The sequence below is a fragment of the Amphiprion ocellaris genome, chromosome 19, assembly GCF_022539595.1.
Source record: "Amphiprion ocellaris isolate individual 3 ecotype Okinawa chromosome 19, ASM2253959v1, whole genome shotgun sequence".
In the NCBI taxonomy this organism is placed as follows: Eukaryota; Metazoa; Chordata; class Actinopteri; family Pomacentridae; genus Amphiprion; species Amphiprion ocellaris.
In genome coordinates this window covers 25,189,592-25,212,758 of record NC_072784.1, presented here as the reverse complement: position 1 = coordinate 25,212,758, position 23,167 = coordinate 25,189,592, and the positions used below count along the sequence as shown (strand labels likewise).

The following is a 23,167-nucleotide window of genomic DNA, read 5'->3' as shown; positions in this document are numbered from 1 at the left end:
CATGTAACATCTTAATGTACGGCGCTACCCTCCTCTGTGTAGCTTGTATGTCTGTGAGTTGTAAATTACAGTTTTTCTCAATTGATAAGACACTAAATTCCATTCACTGCACACAGCCACCAACTGACTGCACACATTTCTCATAAACAGGACTTTGCTGTCAAAACCTTGAACACTATTCATAGTTTGCACACAGTTTCCAAAATTCTTGCACTCTTTTTGCAAAAGACTGAACACGTTTTTTACTCATTTGAACACACTTTTTCACTCATAGCACACGTTTTTCAAAAAGTGAACACTAGAAAGCAGAATTGGGACACTGTTCCAACACTGCTGTCACAATTAAGACACAACAGGTCAAAACTGAAAACACTTCTGCAATGAACTGCACACTATAAAACCTGCTGGGAAACAGAATTAGCTGTTCAGAATGGATGTCAGAGGAGCAAGAGGTCATGTTGGAAAAAGAGAACGTGGACGACCCAGACCACACCAGAACCAGAACCAGAACCTGGACCTGGTCCTGGACCACTTTACATAGTATGTAAATGTTGTTTGTCACTTCAGTGACATGTCTATACTGGAACAATGCAAGCAGTCAGAAATATTCTGAGAATACTGTAAAAACTCTAATGCATAATTCTGGTTCACAAGTGCTAGTAAAATTACAGAAAGTCTACATGACTGACTTTTTCTCTGTTTGGTGTGCGTTTGTTCCAGAGACTTTTTCAGTTGGATTCAGATGATACACATGAATACATCTGGGACAATGTTAGTTTTCATAGAGGACTATTGATTCAGGAATGATTCAATATGAACCCTCAAGTTATTGTGGTTTTTCTGCCACCATATTCTCCCTTTCTGAATCCTATAGAAGAATTCTTCTCTACATGGAGGTGGAAGGTATATGAGCAGCAGCCATACTTTGGGAAAATCTCTATCAATCATTGATCTTAGCATGTGGTGATGTTTCTGTTGATGCATGTCAGGGTTGGATCAGACGCACTAGGTTATTCTTTCCAGAGAAAACATAGCTTGTGATGTTGATGAGGTCCTGTGGTCTGATCAGGCTGAAAGAATTGATGCAGATGTGGTGTAAATATTTGCATACTGTACTGTGTACAATACAGTGCTGTATTTTTTGTCTAACATTATTTTTATTTTATAATGTACAGTCAGGCACTGCAATGGCCCCTCTGATTCATTTATAGGATACATTTGTGTTTAACTTGTCATTTTTGAGGGCTATATCATTTTTTTTACACTTCATGTGAAAACACAGTGAGAGAAGAGTGTTTTGTATTTAGCAGTGCAGTGTTCTACTTTTACTTTGTGTGTCTTAATTTTGAAAACAAATTTCAAATTTTGACAGTAAAGTGTGCTTTTGTCACAAGTGTGCTGTGCTTTGCGAATTGTGTCCTAATAAAGAAAATAGTGTGCAGTGTGTTGGGAAATGTGTGCTATTTTTCAGGAACAGTGTCTTATCTAAAATAATTTGTATATATACATTGTTATATCTTGGTAAATGCATGCACCTTTCTGTTAACATACAGTTTCACAGAAATTGTTGTTTGTCAACTAGTTTTGATGACTTTGTGGTCAAATCCTTCCAGTTACATAATTATTCCAGTCTGCAGGTATTCCCTCTCTGGAAGTGAGGATGAGACAGAGATTCTAAAATGAAATTCTGGCTTGCAGAACACATTATTGAATATCTATAAAGTTTCATATTGAATCAAAATCCCTGAAGAAATTAACCCGGATGGCTGTAACTGGCCTACATAGTCTCATACATGTCTGACAGCCGACACCCAGCAATCTGGTCTGTGCTACCCAGGTTTTCACTCGGTGAAATGACAGAAATACTTTCTCCTGATAAGCTCTGCAGCTCAAAATGTTTTTTGCCTTTTCCTGGCAGTTTCCAGGTGACTCAAAAACAGACTCGGAGAGGCAGTTTTTATTTTTTGGTTTGTTGACACTGTTACAGATACATGCACCTGTCAAACTTGTCAGATGGAAAGAAGCTGTAATAAACTTAGATGTTTTTAATATAATGTGACAACATTATACAGATATACAACAAATATTTTCTGAAGGAGAAGTTCGAACATTTGTGTTGCCATTTTTAATGTATTGTGTATCTAATGTATTATAACAGTTTTCTTGTAGCTTATAATGTAGGGAAGCACACACAGGAAGTTTGCTGCAAAAATTCATATAAAAGTAAGATTTTAAGTGGACACATGATAAACTGAAGGACATAAATGAAGCATTTTGCCATCTTTGCAAATATTTTGTTGCAGGCAAAAAAAAACCTGTATATGACTGTCAAGTCAAGTTTGAAAACAAACAGATATATTGGAACAGTGATGAATAAATGGTGCAAAACAGCTGACTAAAAATAAGTGATATTTCCAAGTACACATGGATAGACACATGGATCAACAGTTGAAACTGAAAGCCAAATAGTTTTCTAAAAATAATGGATAGTTGCCTAAAACATGTACTGAAATATGTTATATAGGGTGGGCCAAAAGCAGGCTTACACTTAGTAAGTAGGATTTCAGTAAATCAACCACCGAACCTGCACTTTCAAATTTATTTCTTATGCGAGTGTTAAAGGCTCCTTGCCATGATTTGTGCACCTAGTCTGTATTTTCACACTTCCAATACTGCTTTATTATTCACTTTCTCTGCTTGTGATTTAATTTGTTTGACATTGCTCACAATCCCTGTAAAAAATAATAAAAGACAAAACATAAAAATCGAAACCAAATTGGAAGAAATAGGTTAATAACATTTCCAGAACATGAATGAGGGATATGGAATACTGGTTTGGAATTATGATTTGGATAAATTAGATCTAAAATGTGAAACAAACAGTGAAACACCTCTAAACCTACTTTTGAACAGTCAGCTAAAAGTAATGGATTAAGAGTTGTAACAGAAAAGTAAGTGGATAAATGGTTGAAACTGTCAGGAAATAAACAATGAAACATCTACTACCTTCTGCTGCTCCAACAAATGCAACTAAGCTTCCAGCCATCCATTTTTTTTTATATTTGTCCGGGGTCGGAGGCAGCAGACGAAGCAGGTCATCCCAGACAATCCTCCCCAACTATACTTGAAAAACATTTTAAAAAGTCTTAAAATAAAAATGAACACTGACAGGCATATAGGAGGAAATATTTCATCAAAACAGACATGTTATGTGTTACATGTGAGCCGAAGTAGTATATATAATATTTAGTCCACTAAATGTGTACATTTACTAGAATGGACAAAATAATACGTTATTTCCACTACAGGAGAGACCTGATGGTCTCTGCAGTTGGGTGGAAACATATCCACATTAACTGGTATTGACATCAGCAATCAACCAAAACAATATCAAAAAACACTAACATAAAGCATATCAGAAAAAATCCAAGCCGTGCATTTCTCATGTATTATATACTGTAACTACACACACTTTTATACACTTTATACACATTTTTACAGTGTTATCCTGACTTGAAATGAATACAGGTGAGCACATTTGGAATATGATGGGTAGCTATCAATAAATAATACTTCTTTCTGGTACAAAGTCAACGCATTCATAGCCGTCAATTATGAATGTTTTGTACATTTAAAAATTCTGTTCAACATCAGTTCTTCTACTTATACTAGAATCTGTGCAACATTGTTATTTTTCTACTTACAAACAAATCTGTGCAATATTAATACCTCTCCATCAGTATTTCACACCACTGATATGTGCAATAGTATTTCCACATCCAGAGGAGTTTGGACAATCAATCTGAACCAGTAGTTATGTTTTTTTGCTGATATTTCTTAAATGTTTGCACCATCCCCTTTACTACTGTAATAATGCATATTTCTGTGGGATTAATAAAGGTTTATTGTAGTGTATTGCTTATTATACGACTTGACTTCATCTTTAAGGGGGTATGAGTGCGCATCAGTCAAAAAACAACGATCTAGAAAATCACCTGCAAACACTGCAGCATGTCAGAGTAAGAATACATAAATTTAATCGTCTCCTTCTGTCTCCCTGGAAGGTCTGATGGCTGACAAGAATGATCTGCCTATCGAGGAGGAAGAGAATGAGCGAAACCTCAACTACAATCCTCCAGCGCAGAAGTCACTGCAGGAGATTCAGGAGCTGGACAAAGATGACGAGAGTCTGGTGAAGTACAAGCAGACCCTGCTGGGACCGGAAGCAGCGATGGCAGGTGTGTTTGTGTTTGGAATTTACCTGTGGGGGAAGTGATGATTCACTCTGGTGGCTCAGTGTTACTGCAGCTTTAATACTGCCTTTCTATCAGTGTAACGATTCAGTGCAAACTTCTTCACAGTCATCAGATCAAACATGCACGCGCACGCACACACACACACACACACACACACAAACACACACACACACACACACACACACACACACACACACACACACACACACACACACACACACACACACACACACACACACACACACACACAGACTGCAGCAGACCTGCTAGCCTCAGCATCTCTAATCCAGCAGCAGCGGCAGCCGGGCTATGACAGCTGATATCAGTAAAATAGCTCACTGCTGTAACTCTACACCACTTCATCTGCAGCTTAGCAGTATTGAATTCAGTAGGAAAGGTTATAATGAGAGGATGGAAAACCAGAGAGGGGAGGTCTTTATTCTCAAACTGAGGCCATAAATCTAAGCAGTGAAAGGTGACTATGGAAATTTATGCAAGCACTATTCTGTGGTACATGTACTTAACTCGAGTATTTTAATTTTATGCTTCTTTCTGCCATGACCCAGCTGTATTTTAGAGCTTAAAAATTATACTTTTTGCTCCAATACATTTGTTTGACAGATGTGATTATTTTAAGCATATCAAAACAAATCATTATATAACTAATAATTTAAAATACAATGACTTGGGAAACAGCAAATTAGGATATCCTACAATATGAAAAAAGAATTCCAACAGCCGTACCGCGTGCAAAATGGCATCAATAACAGACTACAACATACCTAATTTTGCTGATTACATGCTTTGCACTGTGGGATTTATACTTGCAACTGAGTATTTTCAAATTGTGTTTCTTGTACTTTAGTGAAAAAAACAGAATACTTCTTCCACCTCTGCATCAAGTCTGAGTCTTGATATCAATTCTAAATATAACTGTTGGACTAAGCATTTCTTTTTCCATCGCTGAAACGTCAACTATGATAATTTTACATGTACAGATCAGAAAACAACTTGCTAGCATGATAGTTTTGGTCAGTCAGACTCTAATTTTCAGAGTCCTTTACATGGAGTAGGATAAAACTTGGTGGCGCCAAATCACAAATGGTCATCCTTTTTTAAAAATAATTTACCATCATTAGGAAAGAAATTTTATTTGTCTACTACAGCACCTATTAAAAAGGTGATATATATTTTAACTGCTTAATTTTCCCCTGCATTCTGCCTTTTTTGTTGAGCTAATCTAACAACAGATAGCTGCAAGAGTGGAAGAAACAATAATTAAAAAAAGATAAAATAAAGCAAATGTCTTCAAATGTCAAACTGAACATATATGCAATGATATGAAGGAAGAAATGAATGAATGAATGAGTGACTCTGTCTTTCTTCTCCAGACCTCTCTGAGCCCAATGTCAAGGTGACCAGACTGACCCTGCTGTGTGATGATGCTCCTGAACCAATCACGATGGACCTGACAGGTACACGATATTCCCCTCCATTACACTGATCTGTTTATTCGACTGTATTCAGTAATGTTTTTAAAATCATTTTGGTGTTGCTATTCAGTACTATTTTGACACAAATCACTGATGCACCCTGGAGCAGGCATCCCACCCCACTGCGCTGCAGTTCACGTGCAGTGAGACTGCAGTGGGTGTGCCGAGGCTTTGAGAGAGAGGAGACGGCTAAATGTTTGCTTAGTGGACAGTAGTGGCATTTTTTTCCCCTGAGTGAATGTGAAGGAAAGGAGAGTGATGTGTCTGTTAGTTTACATGCATGTCTGCCTTGCTGGTGATGGTGGTGGTGACAAAAAAAATTTAAAAATGATGTTAGTCTTCAGGAGACTAAGTTGAAGAAAGGATCGATTTGTGTGTGTGTGTGTGTGTGTGTGTGCGTGCGTGCGTGCGTGCGTGTTTGCCTGTCATTGATGGTGAGTGTGGCAGGGTGTGTCTGGCAAACCTCTCTCTCTGTGTGTGACTTTGCTGCATGCAAGATTTGCTTTGATTTCACCCTGTGTAAGGATTTCCCTGCCTACTGCAATCAGAGCCACACATGCATGCACATTGACACACAAAAAGACACAGTTACCGGCTGCTAATAGGAAAGGTCACCTGGTTGCTAGGCAATACTGACTCTGCACTATGCAGTTTATCTCTGATACAAACACAGAGCCACAGAAAGCGTCTAACAGCCTTTAATGCGCATGTTTCCGTGTTATAATGGAAGATCTGCTGAATGGCACAAAGTGGGAAGAGCACTCTGTTCTTCCACATCTACAGCTTTCAGATCTCATTTGATCTCAGTTGATAGAGGGATTGAAAGGAAAGGTGGATTACACTTGAGTAATCTCAGGTTGAGCTTGGGAGTTGCACACAAACTGGAAGTTTGGAGTTTAATGGATAAATATAATCAAGCTTAACTTACTTTAGAGATGGACAATGATATCAGCATGAGTATTGGCCGATAAAGGATTCATCAGCTGCTCAAAATGAACTGACAGAGAGACAAATTTACAGTACTGTTTGAAAATTTTATATACTTCCATACGTTACATAGAAGTCTAATTAGTTTTCTTTTTTTCCGCAGTGAACATGCACTTTGAAAAGCTTGTGTTTTAAGTCGGCCTGTCTTGGAGCCTGCACGATAACCGTTGGCATAATATTATGTTAATTCCACAACAGGAGAGACTCGGTGTTTTCTGCAATCAGCTGGATAAAATATGTACATATATATGGGAAGCAGCCAAAAAGAGTTGGAAGATGTGAGTTTATTGAACATCCCTAGTTTACTCATCAATAGAAGCACTAATCAGGATGTGAAAATAGCTGCATGATGCCTACTGTGTCTTTGGAGGAGCTGAGTCAAGTCTGAGAAAATGAGGAAGCCATGAGTCATCGGGATTATTGCAGCTTGGACTGAGGAAGCCTTTAGTATGGAGTGCTGATGTGGAGTTTAAAAGATGTGGGTGTTCATCAGGAAAAGAGAAAAGAAGATTTAATAAAGCTATGTCATGGGGAATTTAAGGTACAGTGTTTTGAGGGTTTTACTCATATCAAGTATTAAGGCCATTTAACAGGCTACGCTATCAGACGAGCCCAGGGGTCACCAACCTTTTTGAACCTGAGAGCAACTTCAAGGGTACTGAATAGTACAAATGCAACTTGTTTGACACAAACTTCCTCAATAGCAAACTTGCACCATCATGTTGTAATAATAATGATAATAATGATATGTAAAGACAGTAGCTAATCTACTGAGGCCTCTGAAGGCAGAGGGACATGGCGGACACAGCCAGGGACTCTCCACCGGACGTCTAACGCTGCGGATCGGCCGGCCTCCTCACCGGGGGCGGCTACCTCCCAGTCGCCGCTGGACGCCGGCGCAAAGACCACCTCCGCGCAAACGTGCGGTGGTCCCCGGGCTCAGCCTGGCTCCACCGGCAGGGTCACTCCTCTGCGGGCGACCGGCAGCACTCGGTCCTCCTCCGGGGAGCAACAAACCCAGTGGTCCCAAACCTGGATATCCTCCGCAACCTCCGACGTCTGCTGCGGGACGCGGTTCGCCGCCACTCCGCCGGGTCCGTCGGCAAAGATCTGGACCATCATGGCAGCTGTCTACAATGCGAGTTTGTGGACTCCTCATCGCTGCGTTTCCATCTCTCCACCATCACGTCCCCCCTCACCGACACCAAGCCACTGGGACAGCTGGCACCCACGGCGGCTCCTCTGCACACCAGCCCCGACGCAACCCCAGCTGGAAGCCCTCCACACCACCTCTCCCGTAAGTCCACAACCTCCCGTCCACTACTCGCCCCACTCTTCGCCCCCACTATGCTCATCATTGGCGACAGTATCATGAGAGGCATCAGGTTCTTTAATGCTATCACACTGTCATTCCCTGGTGCTACAGCTGCAGATATCGCTGTCAAAATTCCTTCCCTTCTCCGCTCACTCCCCTCCTCTGTACACCGCATTATCTTTCACGTCGGCTGCAATGACACAGCGCACCCCCAGTCTGAGCAGATAAAACGTGATTTTCAAAATCTGACGGACTGACTGAAAGACTGTGGAAAGTCTGTTTTTATTAGCGGGCCCCTACCAACGGTAAACAACAACTCTGAGCGCTTCAGCAGACTGCTCAGCCTGAACACCTGGATTAGCTCATTCTGCCGTGCCAGCAGAATTAACTTTATTGACAATTTTAACTGTTTCTGGAACAGGCCAGAATATTTTAACAGTGATGGCATTCATCCAAACGGGTCTGGCAGATCACATTTAATCTCAAATATCCAATACACCGTCCACACTTCGGACTGACTAGTGCCAGTGTTTACATCCATCTCCTCTTCACACTCCACTGAACCGCCTCCCAGCCACAGCGCCCCCCTCTGTCCTCAACTGGAACTCTCCCCATCGTCCCCTCCAGCACACCCACTGCCTCCCCTCTGGCTCCCCCTGCCTGTCACCCCCTCTCTACCAGAATTCAACAAGTTTCCAAATCCCCACCATCATCAGCTTCAGACCACCTCGGCAGCCCACCCTCAGAAACTGGCATTTTGCTAACCTTCGCCCACTTCCACGGACCTCACAGCCTTGTCCCCAGAAGCCCTCCCCTAATCACACATCCACACTTCACCTGAACTTTGCCCTCTTCAACACCTGCTCCGTCACCAGCAAAGGCCCCATCCTACAATTATTCATCCTGGACAATAAACTGGACTTCCTCTGTCTAACCGAAACATGGCACAAACCACTGGACTTCTACCAACTCAACCAAGCCACACCCTCCGGATACACGTACCTCAACTCACCCCGCCCAGAAGGTCGAGGAGGTGGCATCGCAGTCATCCACAAACAGGTCTTCACAACCATCCCCCCCAAGCCCCCCCCTCCCCCCCTCAGTCCTCATCCTCGGTTACTTCAACTTCCACATGGACAACATTCGCAGCAAATCTGCCTCTGACTTCTTAGACCTCCTACAATCACTCAACCTCACCCAGCATGTCAATTTCCCCACCCACAACCATGGACACATCCTCGATCTGGTTTGCTCCTCTGGTCTTACAGTCCTAAATATCTCCAGCTGTCATCTCTCCATCTCTGACCACCTAGCAATAACTATGGACATCAGCCTCCCCACCCCTCTGCTCAAGGAAAAACAGACAATCTTTTTCAGAAACACCAAATCACTCTCCCCCTCTGTATTCTCCACCTCACTGACCACTGCATTGTCTGTCTCCCCTCCCCCATCAACTGAAAACCCCACTGACCTCATCAACCACTACAATCACACTCTCTCTTCCTGTCTCGATCAGCTTGCTCCCCTCAAATCCAAATTAGTCACTTTCTCCCACTCTGCTCCATGGTACACCCCTGAACTCCACCTCATGAAAGCCCACAAACGACAGCTGGAATGTCTTGTCAAGAAAACAAACCTGACAGTTCACCACCAAGCCTACTCCGACTTCCTCCAACAATACAAAGATGCCCTGAAATCTGCACGGTCCACTTTCTACTCTAACCTGATCAATACCAGCTCCAACAACCCCAAGTCCCTCTTCTCAACTGTCAATAAACTCCTTGCTCCCCCGGATACCTTCTCTAACTCGTTCACCACTGACAAGTGCAACCTATTCCTCTCTTTTTTCCATAACGAAATCAACTCCATCCACAGCAGCCTTGTCACCTCTCCCACTTCACCTGATCCCCCTCTCCTCCACCAAATTCTCCGAACTTTCCCCCCCTGGCCCACTTCTCGCCCGTTTCCCCCCTGGACCTCCCCAAATTCATCACTGGAACTGAAAACTCCACATCGTGCCTGGACCCCATCCCCACTGCCCTCCTCAAAAACTGCCTCCCTGTCATCTCCCCCCTCATCTTTAACATCATCAACACTTCCCTCAGTACTGGCTGTGTCCCCTCTCCCCTCAAGCTCGCCTCTGTCTCGCCCATCCTCAAAAAACCTGGTTTGGATCCAACCTCCCCTCACAACTTCCGGCCCATCTCCAACCTCCCTTTCATATCCAAAACATTAGAACGTGTCGTCGCTGCCCAGTTGAAAACTCATCTCACCTCCAACAACCTGTATGAAATCTTTCAATCTGGATTCCGCTCTCATCACAGCACTGAAACTGCTCTCCTCAAGGTCACCAACGATCTCCTCCTCTCCTCAGACTCTGGACAAGTCACCATCCTCATCCTTCTCGACCTCTCTGCAGCATTTGACACAATCAATCACTCCATCCTCCTGTCCTGCCTTCAATCCTCCATCAACATCACCGGCACCGCCCTCACCTGGTTCACATCTTATCTCACTAATAGACAACAGTTCATCAAGGTCAACAACTGCACATCCTCCACCGCCCCCCTGCCCCTGACCCCTCAAGGATCAGTCCTTGGCCCCCTCCTCTTTATCCTGTACCTTCTCCCCCTCGGCAACATTATCCGCCGCCACAACCTACCCTTCTATTGCTACACCTACGATATCCAACTGTACATCTCCACCAATACCACCGCCACCACCACCCTCCCCTCTCTCTCCAGCTGCTTGGCCGACATTAAATCCTGCATGAGGAAAAATTTTCTCCTGTTTAACTGCGACAAGACTGACCTCATCTTTATTGGACCTAAATCACTCATACCATTTCCCCACTCCCCCATTACCATGGATAACACCACCCTGTCTCCTTCCGTTCACATCCCCAACCTCGGTGTGATATTTGATAGCAACCTCACTTTTGAACCCCACATTAATCAGATCACCAAAACTGCTTATTTCCATCTCCACAACATCACCCGTCTCTGCCCCTTCCTCTCCTGGCTTTGTAAATGTTAGTTTTCATAGAGGACTATTGATTCGGGAATGGTTCAATATGAACCCTCAAGTTATAGTGGTTTTTCTGCCACCATATTCTCCCTTTCTGAATCCTATAAAAGAATTCTTCTCTACATGGAGGTGGAAGGTATATGCGCGGCAGCCATACTTTGGGAAAATCTCTATCAGTCAGTGGTCTTGGCATGTGGTGATGTTTCTGCTGATGCATGTCAGGGCTGGATCAGACACACTAGGTCTTTCTTTCCACGTTGCCTGGCCAGAGAAAACATGGCTTGTGATGTTGATGAGGTCCTGTGGCCTGACCAGGCTGAAAGAATTGATGCAGATTTGGTGTAAATATTTGCATACTGTACTAGTTTTTTTTTGTCTTAATTTTGAAAACAACGTTCAAATTTTGACAACAAAGTGTGCTTTTGGCACAAGTGTGCAGTGCTTTGTGAATTGTGTTCAAATAAAGAAAATAGTGTGCAGTGTTTTGGGAAATGTGTGCTATTTTTCAGGAACAGTGTCTTATCAATTGAGAAAAACTGTAATATTAATTAATGCTAATGCATAATGAATACTGCTTCTTATTTTCTGACCTGCTTGGAGCCTATCCCAGCTGACTCGGGCGAAGGCAGGGGACACCCTAGACAGGTCGCCAGTCTGTCGCAGGGCTACATACAGAGACAAACAATCACTCTCACATTCACACCTATGGGCAATTTAGAACGATCAATTAACCTCAGCATATTTTTGGACTGTGGGAGGAAGCCGGAGTACCCGGAGAGAACCCACGCATGCACAGGGAGAACATGCAAACTCCATGCAGAAAGATCCCGGGAAAGCCGGGACGCGAACCAGGGACCTTCTTGCTGCAAGGCGAAAGTGCTAACCACTACGCCACTGTGCAGCCCTAAGTAGCTTTCCATCATAGTGTATTTTCTATTGCAAACTGGTTGTATATGAGCTTTATTTTAGCACACAGTTTGGAATACTCATACCAACATATTAATGGCATATGAATACTAATGGAGATCCTTGCCAGTCTTGGACAAAGTGATCTGACCATCTTTAGGCTGAAAGCAACTAACAAGTCATTTTCTCTCATTTCAAAAGGCTGCATGTAAGCACAGCTCACAAATTGCTTTTGTGAAACAGTCTCCTTATGATTTGAAGAAGATTAAAGGTTGGTGGAGAGTCCCTTCTGTATGTGGTATTCTGTGTTATCTGACTTCCTACAGTGAGGGAGACAAAAAGCCTTCAACCCAGTTCAGGAAATATTCTTTGACAGTGGAGGCCTTTTTTAGAAACACTTTATTTCATTATAAATCCAATGCACTGTATATGAAACTTACTCTAACTAGTGTGATAGTTGTGCCCAGTTAACGGCAAAGCTGCAGATCTTCTGTATATTTTCTGTGGAATCTGTTTAAGCAAGGATTATTTTTAATTAGAATGAATGTGTGTTGTTGAACTAAAGGGGAAAAAAGAGACGCAGTGTGAGAGGGAAAATATCTTCCATTATAAATCTGTAGAGTAACTGCAGTGTAATAATCCACCATATTGGTGTATCATGTTGCAGTAAGATAGCCAGGCCTGCTGGACTTGATGCAAAATGGACTTTCCATTATACACTATGGGCTGCTAACAGTGCAGCTGTGTGTGTGTGTGTGTGTGTGTGTGTGTGTGTGTGTGTGTGTGTGTGTGTGTGTGTGTGTGTGTGTGTGTGTGTGTGTGTGTGTGATGAAGATGAAGAAGAAGGGATGGAAAAACACAGGGAGAGATGCATTGCAGCAGAGTACAGATGATTGTTGTGGATGGAGAAGAGAAAGGAGACAGTCTCTGCATGCTTGACTTGTCCCATCACAAACCTTTCACTCCTGCAAGGTTGTTTGAGTTTCTCTCAACCTTAACTTCTCAGATCATAACTATTCCCTCGTGCACTCAGAGGGTGTGAACTATCTGTTGGATGTAACCTCTGAACATCTGTTACAACAGCAGGACAGGTGGAAAGAAGTCGAGTGCTCTGAGCTTTTGCTCTGTGGTCCAGTTTGAACAAAAAAAAAAAAATTCATATCTGTAACAAATTTAGATTTTAACTAAACTTTTATTTGATCAGTACATTTTCTCAGGATGGAAATGACATAAACAAGTGACAAAATGTATATATTTTTCCCAACATTACTAAAAATGCCATGTGTAAAATTCTTCGTACCATCTCTCAGTAATCACAGCGATCAAACTGTTCTTATAATTGCTTACAATTTTCATTCTGCTTATCTCTGCTGGGATTTTGCTCCACTTCTCTTTTGTGAGGATTTCCTCTGAGCTTTGAAGACTTCTTTGCCATCACTCTGGTCTTCAGTTTCCTCCACAGACTCTTGATGGGATTCAGCCCTGAACTCTGGCTCCAAAATGTTGATATTGTTTTCTCTTCACCTTTTCTTCACTACATTGACTGTATGTTTCCCATTATTGTCCTGTTGGAAGGTCCAGTGCTGCCCAAGGCCAAGTTTTTCTGCGGACTGCCTGATGTTTTCCTCCAGAATCTTAATGCAACCCTATTTTTTCATTTACTTTAACAAGGCTGCCTGACCCACTGAATGAAAACGCGACAAGGTTGTCACATTCTCACCACCACGTTTGATTGTGAGGATTGCGTTCTTGGGGCTGAATGCTTCTCCTAAAAGTGAATTTTGGGCATGGCATTTTTGATAAAATCATGCTGGAACATTATAGGTGATCCTTAAAATGCACATCTTACCTTCTTTTGGTCTTGCTTGTGTCATTTCCAGCCAGAAAAAACCTATTAGTCCAACTACAAACTAACTATAAATCAAAACTTGGCATGGACATGAGTAATTTTGGGCTTTTCTGTATGTCTATGGATGCATTTACACATTTGTTTTCTTAAATGGGAGTCATTCTGACCTCTTATAACTGACTCACGACTGATAAATGAATCACAGTTTTGTTGATATAAACTAAAAACAACTAATCTCAAAACCTTGACCTCGGGATAATTCCATAGTTTTTTACAGCTTTTGTTTCTTCCTGTAGTTTTGGCCCTTATTCCTCTATAATCATAGCACTATACTCACCAAGGTAATGTCTTAGATCTGGAAAAGTCATTCACTAAAATCACTGAAAAAGAATCAGATGCAACAACAAAGCCTAGCAAGCAAACTCCACGGTTTGAAACACTTACAATATGTATGCCCGAGCTTATGTGCAAGGAGGGATTATTTACAACATCCATTCTTGTCCTGTTGGATCTCATGTTGCAAAGTGCAGAAATCTTGGTTCCCTAAGCAAAAAAAAAAAAAAAAAAAAAAGGCGGCCAAATAACAATAATAAAAAATAATAAAACCCAGACAATAAACTAGCCTGAATTCCCACTTTTCTGACATAGAAACTTTCATTGCTTCATTGTATTGATCCTCATCTGTCATATGCAGTTATTTGGTGTTTCTAATTTTGAACATGTCACTCTCTGCTTTAAATCTCATCCTGCATATGCCTATTTTATCAATATCTCTTTACATGAGAGCACAGGTCTGACTATCCACAGGAACTGGCAGTGTTTCTCTGTCATTTCTGCTCTTTCTGTTTTTTGTTTCTTGCATTTAGATCAATGGGAATGAATGTTTATCCACTGAAACATGAAAAATGCTTTTTGTCAAGCTGAGCCGGCAGCACAAAAACAGCTTGTGTCTCAGTAGCTGCAGCAGTAAGAAAAGCAGGGAGAGAGATTTATTTCCAAACGTGGCCACCCATGGAAAACGTGGGCACATACAGTGACCTAGATTGGTCTAAAGAGTTTATCGTATGTCAGATTTTAAGCAGAATTACCACCAGCTACATACCTCATACTATCTCGTAGTAAGGTTTAGTACACTCTAGTAAATATACAAACTGTTGTCAGACCACACTACACAGAGCAACATCTGCCTTGACTGTGACATGTCAGTACTCTGGTGCCTAAATGCAAGTCTAACTTAGTTAAACTTTCATGCTCCCAGGATTGTTTTCGTTGAGCACTCAAGCATCATGTATATAGTCTCTACACGGCATTTAAAATAAATAAATAAATAAATAAATCATCTGTATATAATGTTATCTGCAATTTTTGCACTGTTTTTTTCTTATTTATTCTTGCACTGCCTTTATACTTTTATACTTTTGCTTTGGAGCTGCTGTAACGGTGAACTTTCCCCACTGTGGGATCAATAAATTTTATCCTTATCCTTATCCTTATACACTTGATACCAAGCAGTCTCAGTAACATTTGTCCTGCATTGTGTGTAATATGTGATCCCTTCAGTGCTACGTTGTGTGTGAAATTCATATAATAATGGGAGGGATCTTTAAAAAGTGTATTAGAGGTGAATAGGAAACATGGTAATCGATTCAAAAAAACTGGATGCTTGCCTGAATTTCCTCTGCCATTTGAGCAGCACAGGATAAAACAGTCCCTGTGCAAACAAGCAGAAGAGGAAGAGTATAAATGATTTTAGAACAGGCCAATATCTAATCTGCCTGTCTGCATATTTGCGAGATGTTAATGATTTGTTATGCTGTGATTTTAGGTCTAATCAATGCACTGAAACTGTGACAACGGGATTCCTAAACACTGCCTGTGGTGAATCAAGTGTTAAATCTTGTTAATATGTCCATATGGTGTTTTTTTTATATGCTGGATAGGCATCATGAGGGAAATAAACAACTGCAGCATGCCAATGACAATCTCAAAGACATGGATTCAGACTTCAGGGGTTTAATAACAGACTGGAAAGAGGCTTGTTCTGCCTTCACTGTTCGACATGAGCACAGCTAAGCAGACAGATAAACTCCTAGACAGAATGACAGTTGTATTGTCTTCTTTAATGAGATGTATCCTCCATAAGCCAACAGAGTAAAACTGTAAGAAAAACAAAATCACATTTTTCAGGCTCTGGGCCATAGTATAATAAGCATGAAAATAACATTTGCGTGTTTTAACTGTTTACAAATAAATATCAAGATGACATTTTCTGGGAGTTTATTTTTCCAATCTACACTGCAGGAATACGTATTACATGTGAATCAGTCATTAAACAATGTTAACGACTAAACAGCAGATTTACTGTTTTCTCCAGTTTAACTTCAGAGACTCAGCAGATATTCAGGACTACTGACAACACAGACCCTTAACCTTACTGTTTTAATCATATTTAGGTTTTCTAAACGTTACATTAATGTCTCCACTGACAGTTTTATTAACTAAATGTACCACATTACACAAGCACAACACAATTCAGCTGTTTACATGAAACTCAGCACAAACATCGTTAGCTTAATGCTATACTAGCTTTAATCAGGCTATGACTGAGCAGCTAGCTCGATTAGCATTGCTAATTCACATTAAAGCTAATATTCACTGGATACTAACTCTCTTCTCTGGTCAACACACAAATAAACTCCATCAACATCTGGAGTGTATGGTATACATTATATCTGACATTACAGATGTATATAAAGTGCAGTAAAACTGACACCAATAAGAAAATAAACATTTACTTACTGAACTATCAGAGTCCTTTCAGTGTCTGCTGGTAGAATCAGCCGAAGTGCTACGGTGACATCACTTCACTTTAGCCGTGCTAGGAGCTGGCGTCAGGCAGGAATCCTGTGATCAGGTATTGACTACTCACCCTGGACAAAAAGCCCCGCCAAGAGCCATTTGATTGACAGCTCAATCCATCAAGTAAAAGCAAAGGCAAAACGGAAAAGGCAATGACAAAAGGAAAATGCAATGACAAAAAGAAAAGGCAATGACAAAACGAAAAAGCAATGACAAAATGGAAAAATAAAAGAAAAAAAGACAAAAAAGGGAAAAGCAAAGACAAAATTTACCTTTTTATTCATTTATATATTTATTTATTCTTTTATTTATTCCCCTTTATATTTACACATTTATTTCCTTATTTTTTTTAACAGATTTATATTTTATTGTGGCACTCCTGTGACTCCATAACTCCCATCCTGTTACCTGACTAAGTCATTCTTATTGGCTGTAGCAGTGAACAAAGAATGAGCATAAAACTTCACACCACCCCCTGCTGGCAGGATCCATGTCTGCCAGCACACTCCCCGTCTGACATCTAAAAGATGTCATAATCACTTGTCCTGTGGGTTGACCGAGTGTTCCTCGGGAGGAGTACAATGTCTGTTACAGGTCTCAAGAAGTTCTTGCATGTTCCTCCATAAGAAACCTTGACTTCTACTTTCCTCACCTTTCCGCCACGACTGGGGAAGGTTTTGTCCACCACACCCAAAGGCCAGTGGTTCCGCTTAACCTGGGCATCCTTCAAAAACAAAAGGTCCCCTTCTTCCAGGTTAGGTCTCTCAAACTGCCATTTCCTGCAGCCTTGTAGGGCTGAGAGGTATTGGCTCTTCCAACGATGCCAGAAGACATTGGAGAGACTCTGTACCTGCCTCCACTGGCATTTGTACATGTCGCTTTCATCAAAGTTGTCAGGTGGAATGGATGGAACTCCAACTTTATGGGTAAGGAGGGTAGCTGGTGTCAAGATGAGAGAAAAGCTAGGGTCAGTGGATACTGGGATGAGGGGTCATGAGTTCACGACTGTAACCCCTGCCAAGAAAGTGCTTAACACTTTATGGGTCAGCTGCCTAGGTGTAATGGCCACAAGCATCGAATCAAGTATCCCTCTGGTCACACCAATTGTTCGCTCCCAGCTACCTCCCATGTGTGAAGCATGAGGTGGGTTAAACACCCATGTGCATCCATTGTCACTTAAGAACCTCTGTATGGTCGGATTGTTGCAGTGTTTTGAGTCAATACCAAGGTTTTTGCACGTGCCCAAGAAATTGGTCCCACAGTCAGAACGCAACTGCTTCACTGGGCCACGGATGGAGAGGAACTGACGCAGTGCATTAATGAAGCTTGAGCACTCCATCGACTCAATTACCTCAATGTGAATAGCTCTGGTATTCATACAGCTAAAAATGATTGCCCACCATTTACTATTGGAGCAGCCTCCTCGTGTTTGGCGAGAAGTGATTGTCCAAGGCTCAAACACATCTACCCCAACACAAGAAAATGGGGGGCTGGTGGGTGCTCAGACAGTCCGATGGTAGTTCAGCCGTTTTTTGTGTCTCTGTTCTCCATCAGAGTTTCTGGCAGGTCACACACGTGCGAATGATGGCACTGATGCACTGCTTTCCACCGATGATCCACAGACCTGCCGACCTCACCGCTCTCTCTGAAGTGACAACCTTGATGTTGCACTTGCTGGTGGTAGTGTCGAACTAGTAGGGTTGTTAGATGGTGATGATGAGGAATAACGAATGGGTTCCTTTCGTCACTTTCAAAATCAGCCTGTGACAAACAGCCCCCAACTCTGAGGCAACCTGTTTTATCCAGGTATGGACACAACTTACTGAGCTGGCACTATTTAGGGATCTCGTTCCCTACCTGAATGCATGCAAAGATTTCAGGCAAGGCTTTGTATTGAAGACAACGTATGATGACACTCTTGGCTCTGATGAGGTCTTATGGATAGAAACTTCTGCATATGTGCCAGCCTCGACGGTCACTCTTGCTATTTGCTTGCTTAAAGGAGTTAGCTATGTGGATCAGCCTGGATATAGTCCTTACAAGCAATCTCCAGGAGGAGAATGACTCAAAGCGTCTTGGATTCAAAGGAGTCTCTACAACCTGAGTGACTGAAGTTACCATAGAAGGACGGATCTCAGGGTCAGACTCAGGGTCAACTAGAGCAAAGGATGCTTTGTTGTCAGCCTCCTTTTTTTTCTGGTTTCAACAGGAAGTTTGGCCCTTTAAGCCACATGCTGGATGATAGGGTGTTTGCAGGGATCAACCGTGAAGCTTGGTTGGCAGGATTTACATATGTGGGAACATAATTCCATTGTTCCGGTAGGGGTGACTTCCTGATCCTCTGCACACGGTTACTGACATAGATGTAGAATCTCCGGGATTCATTGCGTATGTAACTGAGGACAACTTTACTGTCAGTGAAGAACCTTACAGAATGGCACTGGACACCCAGCTCCTCTGCAAGCATGTCTGCAATTTCCACAGCCAGGACGGCTGTGCAAAGTTCAAGCCTAGGTATGGTCACCTCTGGTTGGAGTGCAAGCTTGGCCTTGCCGAACACAAGTCCAATTTCACTCTTGCCTTCCGTATCCACAACTTTAATGTAGGCTACAGCTGCTATTGCCTGTGTTGATGCATCACAGAAAATGCAAAGTTCCCTGTTTGTGGAACTACTTAGGGAGAAGGAAGTGAATGTCCTTGGAATTCTAACATGCTCAAGTTCCTTTAGGGAGTCTCTCCACTCATGCCATTCATCAAGCTTTTTCTCTGGAAGTGGGTCATTCCACTCACAGACCTCTGTAGTAAGTTCTCTTAACAAGGCCCTGCCTCGAATGATGACTAGAACTGCAAAACCAAGTGGGTCATATAGACTGTTTACAGTCGACAGTACTCCTCTCCGAGAGTAAGGCTTCTGCATGGCAGACACCCGAAAAGTGAACTCGTTTGTGGCAACGTCCCAGTGTATTCCCAAACTTTGCAACATAGGTGAAAAGTCTGCTCCAAGGTCAAGGTTCTTCAGGCCCTTTGCCAGATCCTCCTAGGGAAATGCCTTCATTACGTTGACACTATTAGAAGCAAACTTGTGCAACACTAAATTGAACGCAGCCAGCGTTTCCTTTGCTTTCTTGACAACGGCAACAGCCTCTTCGTCAGATGGGAATGACATAAGACCATCGTCCACGTAGAAATGTCATTCCACAAGGTTTCTTATCTTATGGTCATCATCATCTTGATCTTGGGATTCTCTCCTGAGTCCATAGATGGCGACAGCAGGTGATGGGCTGTTCCCAAAAACATGTACTCTCATATGGTACTCCACAATAGGTTCCTCCATGTCATTGTTTTGATGCCAGAGGAAGCGCAAGAAGTTTCTGTGATCTTCCCATACCACAAAACAGTGGAACACCTTCTTGATATCAGCAGTGACTGCCAATGGCTCCTCAAGGAATCTCATGCTGAGCAAGCTGTTGTTAAGATTAGGGCCCATAAGAAGACATAATTTAGAGACATCCCATGATGCTGTGCACTTGAGTCACATACTTATATTATCCGGTCTGGCTTATGAGAGGGATAAACCCCAAAGAAAGGAAGATGTCTTGAAAACGCTTGCATTCTTGGGTTTATGAGCCCCAGCAAGACAAATGTCACCTACAATTACCAACCCCAAAGCCAACCTCTGTGCATAGGGAGCATTTGGAGGCCAGTTCTGCTGATCAACCGCCTTGTGGGCCCGAATAATATTTCTCCCAATTAGCAGTAGAATGTCAGCCTGAGGGTTGAGTGCTGGAACGTCTGGTGCAATGTCTTTGAGGTGTGGGTGAGAGTGAGCAGCTTCAGGAGTTGGGATTTCATCCCGATTATCAGGGAGCATGTCACATTCAATCAGCATAGGCAAGGGAAAACTTGATCGTCCATCAGCTGATTCCACAATGAAATTACTCGCTCTCCTCCTAGTCATCTCAGTCACCCCTGCACAAGTTTTCAGAGTGTACAGGGAAGAGTTTTTGCAATGCCAAAGATATCAAAAAAGGAAGACCTGACCAGAGACCTATTGCTTTGGTCATCCAGAATCGCATAAGCTCTAAGTCTCTTGTCGCTATGATCCTTTGGGTAAACATAGAGGAGACACATCTTGGCACGAGTGTCCACCAATCTTGTTTCCACACGTCTGCGTGCATGTGGAGGTGGCAATAGATGGAGGCGACTCCTGCTCCCCGCCATCATCAGTAACAGACTCCGTGGCAGGGTGTGTAGTCCATGCTAAATGGGAGCTTGTCCACTGTGGGATGGATTCTGCGTGCCGTGTCAAGGTAGAGTAGTCCTGGTATGTGGCCTTCATGCTTGGCAGAGTTTACTTCTGAAAGAAGGTCCCCAAGGTCACATAGTAGATGAGGGACCTTGTATGTAATTTTGGGAAAACGTTCCAGCCTATCAAACAGAGTATATTCTATGGCTTTAGGAGAACCACAACACTCTTGTAATCTCTCCCATGCTTTTGCCAGTCCAAAGAAAGGGTTGTTGATGTGCACTGCTCTGAGGCATTTCACATGTTGCGAGGATTCCTCACCTAGCCACTTGGTCAATAAGTCAAGTTCTTCACTAGCCGTTAAGTGTAAACCTCGAATAGTGTGTTTGAATGAGGATTTCCATCCCCAGTAGTCAGCTGGCTTGTCACTAAACTTGGATAAACCTCCAGAAAGCATCTCACATCTGGCTAGAAATCTGGTAACGTCAGACATATTTGAGGTGTCTTTGTGAGGGGATCTGAGGTCTGGAGAATGTAGGTGACTCATGCGCCACAAGATGCTGGAATGGTTGTGAGATACTATTGTTCTCATTCTTTATATGATTCAGTGAGCTGTTGGGTCCAATACCAGGATTGGACGCATCGACTTCCTTATTGAGTGGGAAAAACGTTGAACATTTTGACACCTCTTGAGGCCTTGTACCGTCTTGTCGAGCGAATTCCTCATTTCAGAAGAATTGGTCTTTCACGTACCGACTGGTGCGTTCCACTGAACGCAATGTCTGAAGAAAGCCGCAGCTTAAGCGATGTTCATCTATCTCACTAGCTGCAGCTTCGCATACGTTAGCTTCAGCGAGAGCTGCCTCTGCATCACGTTGCTGATGAAGTGCTTCCAATTTGGCTTCCAGATGAGTTTCTTCCACTTTAAGCTCTGCTTGTCTAATTCTCATTTCAATTTCTTTTTGAGCAAACAATTCTTTTGTCCGCGCTGCCTCTGCTTTAGCATGCGCATCAACTGCAGCAATGCTGACCGCTGACTTACTGTAGCGCTGTGATGATTTAGATGCATGACTGTGCGTCGACATGACTTTGTGATCTCATGATTGAGACATTCTGGGTTCTGGGTAAGCATGTGTATCCACGAGAGCTTTGTTGCTGTAGACGGAATATGCCTTTTTACTATTCTGCCCTCACTGTTTGACGTGAGCACAGCTAAGCAGACCGATAAACTCCTAGACAGAATGACAGTTGTATTGTCTTCTTTAATGAGATGTATCCTTCATAAGCCAACAGAGTAAAACTGTAAGAAAAACAAAATCACATTTTTCAGGCTCTGGGCCATAGTATAATAAGCATGAATATAACATTTGGGTGTTTTAACTGTTTACAAACAAATATAAAGATGACATTGCAAAATGTAGACAGCAAAACAGACACTTAGCATATCAAAAGGTTTTGTGTAATAAACATATGCTTAAACAAAACATAATCATTGCAATATCACAATAATCACTGATATAAGTGAAAATACTCACAGGCAATGCTTTCCTTAAGACAACAAAGAAGGATGGATGCAGATTTAACTGTGATAACTCTGACCTCTGTCCTTGACAGCTACAACTGAACGCATAAGCCGCTCCCATCCTGTTACCTGACTAAGTCATTCCTATTGGCTGTAGCAGTGAACAAAGAATGAACATAAAAAAACAACAGCACCCCCTACTGGCAGGTCCATGTCTGCCAGCACAAGGCTAGTGGGGTGGGACTATTGATATTCTTCTTCACAACTGGTTTCTAGCTCCAACAGGCATGGCTGAATTACTTCAATATTGCAACTTGCCATTGTAAGGAATGACAGAATCGTTTTCCGGTGTTTGAGCAGAGTTGTGGGTGAGCTGGTGTACTCAAGCTTCAGTGAGCAGGGAGGGAGGGTTTAGAGGGATCATTTTCATGCAAAAAAACCCCTTCTTAATATGTCACTTTGATATGAGGAGATGCCTTTCAAGGGGTTGAAACAACAACCAGAGAGGAATTTAAACTGTTGGCATGAACTCAGGCTGATCTGTCTGTTGTGTTTGATACTATTAACTGCCATATTCTTACACCTACCAAAAAGTACTGCTCAATTCCTTTACTTAACTAAAAAGTGTCAACATAGTTTTAAAAGAATAAAAAACAAGTCATTCAAACTTACACTACTGTTCAAACATTTGGGGTCACCCAGACAAT

General features: G+C 42.3%; 1 protein-coding gene across 1 annotated transcript in view; it reads left to right on the top strand.

Annotated features, from left to right (window-relative positions):
* Nucleotides 1–23,167, top strand: part of LOC111584011 (rho GDP-dissociation inhibitor 1-like) — a 58,356-nt gene that overhangs the window by 18,860 nt on the left and 16,329 nt on the right. The window contains exons 2-3 of the mRNA XM_023293263.3: nucleotides 4,065–4,238; nucleotides 5,648–5,731. Of these exons, the coding sequence (XP_023149031.2) occupies nucleotides 4,065–4,238; nucleotides 5,648–5,731 (258 nt within the window). The remainder of the gene's footprint in view (nucleotides 1–4,064; nucleotides 4,239–5,647; nucleotides 5,732–23,167) is intronic.